Source organism: Triticum urartu, chromosome 5A (assembly GCF_056163025.1).
Source record: "Triticum urartu cultivar PI428250 chromosome 5A, HENAU_Tu73, whole genome shotgun sequence".
NCBI classification, from domain to species: domain Eukaryota; kingdom Viridiplantae; phylum Streptophyta; class Magnoliopsida; order Poales; family Poaceae; genus Triticum; species Triticum urartu.
Genome location: NC_141877.1, coordinates 124,404,455 through 124,415,811, shown reverse-complemented (window position 1 = coordinate 124,415,811; position 11,357 = coordinate 124,404,455). Strand labels below are relative to the sequence as shown.

The 11,357-nt window shown below is 39.3% G+C and overlaps 1 protein-coding gene across 3 annotated transcripts; it reads left to right on the top strand.

Moving 5' to 3' along the window:
* Nucleotides 1-243: 243 nt before the first annotated feature.
* Nucleotides 244-4,275, top strand: LOC125555750 (uncharacterized). 3 transcript variants are annotated; one of them, XM_087522665.1, is made up of 6 exons: nt 244-575; nt 1,683-1,770; nt 1,847-2,042; nt 3,483-3,581; nt 3,658-3,726; nt 3,821-4,275. In XM_087522665.1, the coding sequence occupies exons 1-6, from the start codon at nt 295-297 to the stop codon at nt 3,883-3,885; spliced, it is 798 nt and encodes a 265-aa protein (XP_087378791.1). In that variant the 5' UTR covers nt 244-294; the 3' UTR covers nt 3,886-4,275. The 3 variants fall into 3 exon arrangements, 2 of the variants coding, with proteins under 2 accessions (XP_087378791.1, XP_087378790.1); XM_087522664.1 differs by having other exon boundaries at nt 492-575; nt 935-1,770; XR_015603243.1 differs by lacking the exons at nt 3,658-3,726; nt 3,821-4,275 and having other exon boundaries at nt 492-575; nt 935-1,770; nt 1,847-3,399; nt 3,483-3,568.
* Nucleotides 4,276-11,357: the final 7,082 nt, after the last annotated feature.

Here is an 11,357-nt window from a genome sequence, read left to right as displayed (position 1 = left end):
AATTCCTTATTTGACCCATTCTTAAAATCTAGTTCCCTTTTTGACCCTAAATTTTTTATTTTTTCCTTTTTTGACACCACAACTTCATTTTCTTCCTTCTTTGACACATCTATCAGTTTTTGCCGTTAGAAACGTTAACTGTGACTGGAAATGTCGATCTTACCCCTGCTAGGACGCTGGAAAAAAACTGGTTGAGTGAACCGTCAGGCGCTGCACTGGGTCAACCACCCCGATCCCCTCCCTACTCTCCTCGATTCCCCTTTCCCTCGATCCCTAACCCTAAAAAAATCGCGGATGGAGGAGGGCGTGGCCGATGCTGGTGGCGGGATGGACGGCGTGGTGGAGGGCGTGGCCGACGCTGCGCCGGTCTCGGCCTCGGTCGGCCATGGCGGGGAGGCGACGGGCGGCCATGGCGGGGAGGCGGAGGGAGTTCCAGGCGCGCCACTGGATGGCGTCCATGGCGGGAAGGCGGAAGGAGGTCCAGGTGCGGCGCCGGAGGGCGGCCATGGCGGGGAGGCAGAGGGAGGTCCAGGTGCGACGGCCTCGGATGCAAGTGCTCCGGCATGGCTACAAGGGTAAGTGCCTGTTTTCTCTATATTTGAGTATTTGCTGCCATGATACGTCCTTGAACAAACAGATTACTTAGAGATGGATCCAAAATGCAACATATTTGCTTCACCTTTATTGACATGATTTTTCTCAAAATGCAACACTATGTTCATATTAAACAATGTACTTGAGATGGATCGAAGATGCAACAGAGTAGTTAGAGATGGATATTTGTTGCTGCCAAATCTACAATGAAACAATAGACAAAGATTATGTTCATATAAAACAAATATGTTATATTGGATAATCTATTTACACATGTCACTTTTTTATTTAAAACATGAATCAAGTATGTTCATGCACAATTGATCTTTTGCTTTTACAGGATGGATCCAAATTCAACATATTTGCTGAAAATCAAATTGCTTGGCAACCCAAAAAAAAACTAGGAAGGATATCAAATGCTTTTGTTATGATAAGGTTATTGATTCCAACTTAACAAATTGTAAGGACTTGGTTGAATCAATCGTAGAGTAGTACTCGCCTCGCTATTTGGAAGTTGCACATGTTTAATACTATGATCCTTTTCTTAAAATCTACCCAGAAGTAACATCTGACCAGGAATTGGTGTCTATGTTTGAGAAACTCTCTAACACAAAGGTTGTGCACTTGTTTGTTGCATATTGTGATCCATCTGAACCATATGAGCCTATCACGAAGTGGCATATTGATGTGCATATCCAACCTAGCAACACAGAACAAGACGATGATGATTATCTTCGCAACCCAATACCTGAGAATGAACATGTTGGTGTTGATGAGGAAAATATTTATTTAGACGATGATGATTATGATAAATTAGATCCTCTTATCATGGTTCCCTGTTACGATAAAGAAAGGGACGAAGACTATGTTCCTGGTCATGAGAGCGAGGATGAGAGCGATGAGGAAGTAGAGGAAGATGAGGAAGTGCACGAGGCAGAGCATGCACCACATTTAGAATATGATAAATTAGATCCCCAAATGACCGAAGGAAGAAAATATCCCAATATGGCAGAGTTTAAGTTGGCGCTTTCTCAACATGCAATCAAACATGAATTTGAGTTTAACACCGAGAAAACTGCACCACATAGGTTCAGTGCCTATTGTTCAAGAAGGGATGAAGATAAGTGTCCATGGAGGATATATGCTTCTACAATGGAAGATGGGTGCACCGTAATGGTAATTTCTAACTTTACTCATGTGTGCTTAAATTGTTAAAAGATCTTTACTAATTATCTATGTTTGTCTTTTGTAGGTGAGAAAGAACTCTTGTGGTCATGATTTCTCAAGTACAAAAAGGAAAAAGAAGATAAAGAATGCAACCAAGCGGTGGATATGTGAGCACGTGAAGGATTGGCTAATTGAGGATGCAACTCTAGGACCAAAGGCATTGCGAAAGAAGCTTAAAGAGCACCATGGAATCAACATCAAGTACAAGAGAGTATACATGGGTAAGCTGCTAGCCTTGAAGGAACTATATGGTGATTGGGATACAAGCTTTGATAATCTGTATAGTTTTAAGGCACAAATTGAAAGGTGCTGCCCCGGTAGCATAGTGATAATTGAGCACCACACAATAAAAGATAAAATCAAATTTAAGAGATTTTTTGTCGCTTTGAAGCCTTGCATCGGCAGGTTCCTTAGTGGTTGCAGGCCATACTTGGCAGTAGATAGCACCTTCTTGACAGGCAGATTCAAGGGGCAACTGGCTAGTGCTACCGCCGTTGATGGCCATAGTTGGATGTATCCAGTTTGTATGGGTGTTTTTGATTCTGAAACTAATGAGAACTGGATCTGGTTCATGCAATTGGTTAGGCAAGCCATAGGATCCCCAAGGGGTTTAACCATATGCACCGATGCTGGGCAGCCAGTGATGACAGGTGTAAAAGAAGTGTTCCCAGAGGCTGAACATAGGGAATGTATGTTTCACTTGGTGTCCAACTTCAAGAAGAAGTTTCATGGAAAGGTTTTTGATGACCACCTTTGGGCTGCTGCTTACTCATGGAACCCATATTTATTTGAGAAAAATTGGGTTGCAATGGACATAGCAAAGCCAACAGCGACTGCATATCTTAGGAAGTGGCACACTAGGTTGTGGTCTAGGAGTCAGTTCTCAACAATTTCCAAGGTGGATTATGTTACAAACAACTTGGATGAGTGCTTCAATAATCGGATTAAGCATCACAAGTCCTTGAACTTGGACGACTTCTTTGATAAGCTTAGGCAATTGATTATGATCATGTGGAACCGAAGGAGAAAGGTAGCAAGAAAGTTAGTTGGGTTGATTCTTCCCCACATAATTAAGAAGTTGAATGCAAAGACCAGAGAATTAAACTTGGAGGTGGTTGAAAGCTCAGAAGAAGTTGCTGAAGTAACCGCATTGGGAGGCAACGGCTTTAGGTTTGTGGTCAACTTGCTTGACAGGACATGTTCTTGTAGATAATGGGAAGTTTCTGGCCTTCCTTGCAAACATGGTCTAGCATTTATCACATCTCTTACCAATGCACGCATAGAGAACTATGTGGACTCGTGTTACTCCATTCACAAATTTAGAGCAGCTTATGACCAACTAATCCCTGCCATGGTTGACAAGAACCAGTGGCCTAAATCAGACCATGGATTCTTCATGTATCCACCACTACTAAAAGCCACAGCGGGTAGGCCTAAAACTGAGAGGTATAAAGGCTGCAGTGAGAAGAAAAGAAAAAGTGGCCAACACTTATGCCCTATTTGCAAGGACTATGGGCATCATTGGCACAAATGCAAGAAGGGTAACCCAGATGACATTGCTGCTATTTTAGATGTGAGGTAATGAATTTTATTGTATATTGCATCACTTGCATTTTTTGTAAAAACCATACATGTTAACTACTTTTTTGTTGCTCATGTAGAGGACCACCAAAGAAGAGGACAAAGACCACCAAATCAGCTCAATCATCAATTGTGCCTTGCGAGGATGATGCTCCATCAGCCATGCGTTTTCCGCCAAGGTTAGCAACAACCATGCTCATAATTAAATATAATTAATTGTGCCTTTGTGTTCTGAGTGCATTCTTCTCACCATAGCCAAATCTTGGAGAAAACAACCAAGGAAAAAGGGAAATGTGGTAAATCTGGATCCACAGGAGCAAAAAGGTAACCTATGGTAGTTTCGAAGTTCTAATGTTATGTTATGCATTGTTCTATTGTTAACTTGGGCTACCTGTATGTCATGTATGTGTATGTCTAGATCAAGAACACAACCCATTTGTGGCGAACATGATGTCGCCGAAAAGAAAACACATGTTGCTGTGAAGGTACATGCCAAAAGAAAAAGCAAAGAGGTTGCTGAAATTACTCCGCACCTTCCTATGGTGCCACTTGACAGCCCTGCAATGGGTACACGCAGCAAGAAATTCAACCCTGCTAGCCCTGCAATGAGCACACGAAGCAAAAGGAGACTTAGTTTGTGATTCTCATGTCATTACTTTCTGTATCATGTTTCATTTTGAAAACGGAGCTGTTTATGTGATGTATGTGTGGACCTTGGCTCTTTACGTGCTATATGCGACCTGTTGTGAACCCTCTTTACGTGCTATATGCGACCTGTTGTGAACCTGGGCTATTATGTCATCTTTATGTGAACCTGGACTATTGTATGTCACTTTTATGTGAACCTGAATGTGTGTAGATGACCAGCTATGTGGGATGTTTGCATATATGTGAACCTGGAGCAATTAGAGATCTCGAGCAATTATGTGTGTTTTTTGTGCATATGTGTACTGTACAGGGGATATGCCTCCAAAATACAAGGGAGGCTCTGTCCAAATTTTCAATTGAAATTTGTGCATGTGTGTACTGTACTGTACAGGGGATAATTGCAGATTTTGTTTCATTTGGTAATATATTCCAGTTCATATTGCCATTGTTTTGACTTCCATTTTGGTCACAAAATACACCAGGGGTAAAATGGACTTTTCATGTTGTATTTAACGGTGTTATTTGGCAAAACTGACGGAAATGTCATAGAGGGAACAAAATGAAGTTTGAGTGTCAGAAAAGGAAAAAAATTCTTTTAGGGCCAAAAAGGGAACCAAATTTTAAGAGAGAGACAAATAAGGAATTCTCTCTTATAACACAGGGTGACACAGAACTAGCTCCAATTCATGAATATAATGTAGGCATGTATTCCGAATATAGTCATACGTGCTTGCTACGTCTTGAGCTTGCGTTGGTTTTCCCCGAAGAGGAAGGGATGATGCAGCAGAGTAGCGTAAGTATTTCCCTCAGTTTTCGAGAACCAAGGTATCAATCCAGTAGGAGCCCACGCTCAAGTCTCTCATACCTGCACAAAACGATAGCTACTCGCAACCAACGCGATTAGGGGTTGTCAAGCCCTTCACGGTCACTTACGAGAGTGAGATCTGATAGATATAATATTTTTGGTATTTTTGGTATAAAGATGCAAAGTAAAAAGTAAAGGCAAAGTAAAAAAGCAAAGCAAGATTAAAGTAATGGAGATTGATATCATGAGAATAGACCCGGGGGCCATAGGTTTCACTAGTGGCTTCTCTCAAGAGCATAAGTATTCTACGGTGGGTGAACAAATTACTGTTGAGCAATTGACAGAATTGAGCATAGTTATGAGAATATCTAGGCATGATCATGTATATGGGCATCACGTCCGTGACAAGTAGATCGAAACGATTCTGCATATACTACTATTACTCCACTCGTCGACCGCTATCCAGCATGCATCTAGAGTATTAAGTTAAAAACAGAGTAACGTCTTAAGCAAGATGACATGATGTAGAGAGATAAATTCATGCAATATGAAATAAAGCCCATCTTGTTATCCTCGATGGCAGCGATGCAATACGTGCCTTGCTGCCCCTTCTGTCACTCGGTAAGGACACCGCAAGATCGAACCCAAAGCTAAGCACTTCTCCCATGGCAAGAAATACCAATCTAGTTGGCCAAACCAAACGGATAATTCGAAGAGACTTGCAAAGATAACCAATCATACATAAAAGAATTCAGAGAAGATTCAAATATTATTCATAGATAGACTTGATCATAAACCCACAATTCATCGGTCTCATCAAACACACCGCAAAAACAAGATTACATCGAATAGATCTCCACAAGAGAGGGGGAGAACTTTGTATTGAGATTCAAAGAGAGAGAAGAAGCCATCTAGCTACTAACTATGGACCCGAAGGTCTGAGGTAAACTACTCACACTTCATCGGAGAGGCTATGATGATGTAGAAGCCCTTTGTGATGACGGCCCTCTTCCGGCGGAGCTCCGAAACAGGCCCCAAGATGGGATCTCGTGGATACAGAAAGTTGCGGCGGTGGAATTAGGTTTTTGGCTCCTGTTCTGATAGTTTGGGGGGTACGTGGGTATATATAGGAGGAATAAGTACGCCGGAGGAGCAACGAGGGGCCCACGAGGCAGGGGGCGCGCCCCCACCCTCGTGACCGCCTCTTTTGTTCCTTGGAGCAGGGTCCAAGTCTCCTGGATCACGTTCGGTGAGAAAATCACGTTCTCGAAGATTTTATTCCGTTTGGACTCCATTTGATATTCCGTTTATCCGAAACACTGAAATAGGCAAAAAACAGCAATTCTGGGCTGGGCCTCGATTAATAGGTTAGTCCCAAAAATAATATAAAAGTGGAAAATAAAGCCCAATATCGTCCAAAATAGTAGATAATATAGCATGGAGCAATCAAAAATTATAGATACGTTGGAGACGTATCAGGCATCCCCAAGCTTAATTCCTGCTCCTCCTCGAGTAGGTAAATGATAAAAAGAGAATTTTTTGATGCGGAGTGCTACTTGGCATAATTTCAATGTAAATCTTCTTAATTGTGGTATGAATATTCAGATTAGAAAGATTCAAGACAAAAGTTTATATTGACATAAAAGATAATAATACTTCAAGCATACTAACAAAGCAATTATGTCTTCTCAAAATAACAAGGCCAAAGAAAGTTATCCCTACAAAATCATATAGTCTGGCTATGCTCCATCTTCACCACACAAAGTATTTAAATCATGCACAACCCCGATGACAAGCCAATCAATTGTTTCATACTCACTTTTTCAATCTTCACGCAATACATGAGCGTGAGCCATGGATATAGCACTATAGGTGGAATAGAATGGTGGTTGTGGAGAAGACAAAAAGGCGAAGATGGTCTCACAGCAACTAGGCGTATCAACGGGCTATGGAGATGCCCATCAATAGATATCAATGTGAGTGAGTAGGGATTGCCATGCAACGGATGCACTAGAGCTATAAGTATATGAAAGCTCAAAAAGAAACTAAGTGGGTGTGCATCCAACTTGCTTGCTCATGAAGACCTAGGGCAATTTTTGAGGAAGCCCATCATTGGAATATACAAGCCAAGTTCTATAATGTAAAATTCCCACTTGTATATGAAAGTGATAACATGAGAGACTCTCTACTATGAAGATCATGGTGCTACTTTGAAGCATAAGTGTGGTAAAAGGATAGTAACATTGTCCCTTCTCTCTTTTTCTCTCATTTTTTGTTTGGGCCTTTTCTTTTTTATGGCCTCTTTTTATTTGGGCTTCTTTGGCCTCTTTTTTTATTATTTTATTATTTTATTTTTCGTCCAGAGTCTCATCCCGACTTATGGGGGAATCATAGTCTCCATCATTATTTCCTCACTGGGACAATGCTCTAATAATGATGATCATCACACTTTTATTTTTCTTATAACTCAACAATTACAACTCGATTCTTAGAACAAAATATGACTCTATGTGAATGCATCCGGCGGTGTACCGGGATATGCAATATGACAATGATGAATGTGTCATGAACAGAACATGGAAAGTTGCATGGCAATATATCTCGGAATGGCTATGGAAATGCCATAATAGGTAGGTATGGTGGCTGTTTTGATGAAGGTATATGGTAGGTGTATGATACCGGCGAAAGGTGCGCGGTATTAGAGAGGCTAGCAAAGGTGGAAGGGTGAGAGTGCGTATAATCCATGGACTCAACATTAGTCATAAAGAACTCATATACTTATTGCAAAAATCTAGAAGTTATTAGAGCAAAGTATTACGTGCATGCTCCTAGGGGGATAGATTGGTAGGAAAAGACCATCGCTCGTCCTCGATCGCCACTCATAAGGAAGACAATCAATAAATAAATCATGCTCCGACTTCATCACATAACGGTTCACCATACGTGCATGCTACGGGAATCACAAACTTTAACACAAGTATTCTTTAAATTCACAACTACTCAACTAGCATGACTTTAATATTATCACCTCCATATCTCAAAACAATTATCATGCTTCAATCTTTTCTTAGTATTCAACACACTCAAAAGAAAGTTTCACAAATCTTGAATACCAAGCATATTATTATTAAGCAAATTACCATGCTATTAAGAGACTCTCAAAATAATTTAAGTGAAGCATGAGAGATCAATAGTTTCTTTAAAACAAATCCACCACCGTGCTCTAAAAGATCTAAGTGAAGCACATAGAGCAAAATTATAATGCTCAAAAGATATAAGTGAAGCACATAGAGCAAAACTACTTAGCTCAAAAGATATAAGTGAAGCACATAGAGTATTCTATCAAATTTTAATTCATGTATGGCTCTCTCAAAAGGTGTGTACAGCAAGGATGATTATTTCATACTAATACACAAAGACACAAATAATACAAGACGCTCCAAGCAAAACACATATCATGTTGGTGAATAAAAATATAGCTCCAAGTAAATTACCGATGGAAGTGGACGAAAGAGGGGATGCCTTCCGGGGCATCCCCAAGCTTTGACTTCTTGTTGTCCTTGGATTATCTTGGGGGTGCCATGGGCATCCCCAAGCTTAGGCTCTTTCCACTCCTTGTTCCATGATCCATCAAAAGAATTCACCCAAAACTTGAAAACTTCACAACACAAAACCCAAAATAGAAAACTCGTGAGCTCCGTTAGCGAAAGAAAACAAAAGACCACTTCAAGGTACTGTAATGAACTCATTCTTTATTTATATTGGTGTTAAACCTACTGTATTACAACTTATCTATGGATTATAAACTATTTTACTAGCCATAGATTCATCAAAATAAGCAAACAACACACGAAAAACAGAATCTGTCAAAAACAGAATAGTCTGTAGTAATCTGTAGCTAGAGCAAGATATGGAACCCAAAAAATTCTAAAATAAATTTCTGGACGTGAGGAATTTATCTATTAATCATATGCAAAAATAATTAACTAAATATCACTCTCCAAATAAAAATGACAGCAGTTCTCGTGAGCGCTAAAGTTTCTGTTTTTTGCAGCAAGTTTAACAAGACTTTCCCCAAGTCTTCCCAACAGTTCTACTTGGCACAAACACTAATTAAACACAAAAAACACAACAAAAACAGAGGCTAAATAATTTATTTATTACTAAGCAGGAGCAAAAAGCAATGAATAAAAATAAAATTGGGTTTCCTCCCAACAAGCGCTATCGTTTAACGCCCCTAGCTAGGCATAAAAGCGAGGATAGATCTAAGTATTGCCATCTTTGGTAGGCAATCCATAAGTGGCTCTCATGATAGTTTCATATGGTAATTTTATTTTCTTTCTAGGAAAGTGTTCCATGCCCTTTTTAATGGAAATTGAAATCTAATATTCCCTTCCTTCATATCAATAATCGCACCAACCGTTCTAAGGAAAGGTCCACCAAGAATAATAGGGCAAGAAGGATTGCAATCTATATCAAGAACAATGAAATCTACGGGCACATAATTCCTATTTGAAACAATAAGAACATCATTAATCCTTCCCATAGGTTTCTTAATAGTGGAATCCGCAAGATGCAAGTTTAGAGAGCAATCATCAAAATTACGGAAATCTAGTAAATCACACAAAGTCTTGGGAATAGTAGAGACACTAGCACCCAAATCACACAAAGCATAAAACTCATGATCTTTAATTTTAATTTTAATAGTTGGTTCCCACTCATCATAGAGTTTTCTAGGGATATAAACTTTCAACTCAAGTTTTTCTTCATAAGATTGCATCAAGGCATCAACAAAATGTTCGGTGAAGGCTTTATTTTGACTATAAGCATGTGGAGAATTTAGCACGGATTGCAACAAGGAAATACAATCAATTAAAGAGCAACTTTCATAATTGAAATCCAATATAGTGGGTTTAGCAACATCTAGCTTTTTATTTCTTTCAATCCCACTTTCATCAATTTCATCATTAACTTTTAGATCTTCATCTTGATTTTCATAGGTATTGGAAGAACACGCTTTAATAAAGGCATCTTTAGAAGCACGCATCCTAGCGGTTCTTTCCTTGCACTCATCAATGGAAATTCTCATGGCTTTGAGAGACTCATTGATATCATGCTTAGGAGGAATAGATCTAAGCTTTAAAGAATCAATCTCAAGAGCAATTCTATCAACGTTCCTAGCCAAATCATCAATCTTAAGCAATTTTTCTTCAATCATAGCATTAAAATTCTTTTGCGAAGAAATAAATTCTTTAATATTAGATTCAAAATCAGAGGGTATCTTATTATAATTTCCATAAGAGTTATTGTGGGAATTCCCATAATTATTAGAAGAATTACTAGGATATGGCCTAGGATTAAAATTCCCTCTATAAGCGTTGTTACCAAAATTATTCCTACCAACAAAATTCACATCCATAGATTCATTGTTATTCTCAATCAAAGTAGACAAAGGCATATCATTAGGATCATAAGAAACACTCTTAGTAGCAAATAATTTCATAAGTTCATCCATCTTTCCACTCAACACATTAATTTCTTCTATCGCATGCACTTTTTTATTAGAAGATCTTTCAGTATGCCATTGAGAATAATTAACCATAATATTATCTAGGAGTTTAGTAGCATCTCCTAAAGTGATTTCCATAAAAGTGCCTCCCGCGGCCGAATCTAAAAGATTTCTAGAAGCAAAATTCAATCCGGCATAAAAAATTTGTATAATCATCCACAAATTCAAATAATGAGTAGGGCAATTACGTATCATTGATTTCATTCTCTCCCAAGCTTGTGCAACATGTTCATGATCAAGTTGTTTAAAGTTCATAATATCGTTTCTAAGAGAGATGATCTTAGCGGGAGGAAAATATTTAGAAATAAAAGCATCTTTGCACTTGTTCCATGAATCAATACTATTCTTAGGCAAAGACGAAAACCAAGCTTTAGCACGATCTCTAAGCGAAAAAGGAAATAGCTTCAATTTAACGACATCATTATTGACATCTTTTTTCTTTTGCATATCACATAAATCAACGAAGCTATTCAGATGAGTAGCGGCATCTTCACTAGGAAGGCCGGCGAATTGATCTTTCATAACAAGATTCAACAAAGCAGTATTAATTTCACAAGATTCAGCATCGGTAAGAGGAGCAATCGGAGTGCTAAGGAAATCATTATTGTTGGTATTGGTGAAGTCACACAATTTAGTAGTATCTTGAGCCATCGCGACAAACAAGAAAACTACCACACGAGCAAGCAAAAAGCAAACGGGCAAAAAGAGGCAAATAGAGAGGGAGGATAGGGAGAGGGAGGGCAAATAAAACGGCAAGGGTGAATTGGGGGGAGAGGAAAACGAGAGGCAAATGGCAAATAATGTAATGCGAGATATAGGGATTGTGATGGGTACTTGGTATGTTGACTTTTGCGTAGACTCCCCGGCAACGGCGCCAGAAATCCTTCTTGCTATGTCTTGAGCTTGCGTTGGTTTTCCCCGAAGAGGAAGGGA

Bases quoted from the DNA above. Each gene is read 5' to 3' on its own strand.
- LOC125555750 (XM_087522664.1), top strand. From the start codon at position 1,183: ATGTTTGAGAAACTCTCTAACACAAAGGTTGTGCACTTGTTTGTTGCA. The intron at 2,043-3,482 runs GTAAGCTGCTAG...TTGCTCATGTAG, and splicing joins GTACAAGAGAGTATACATGG to AGGACCACCAAAGAAGAGGA. The intron at 3,582-3,657 runs GTTAGCAACAAC...TTCTCACCATAG, and splicing joins GCCATGCGTTTTCCGCCAAG to CCAAATCTTGGAGAAAACAA.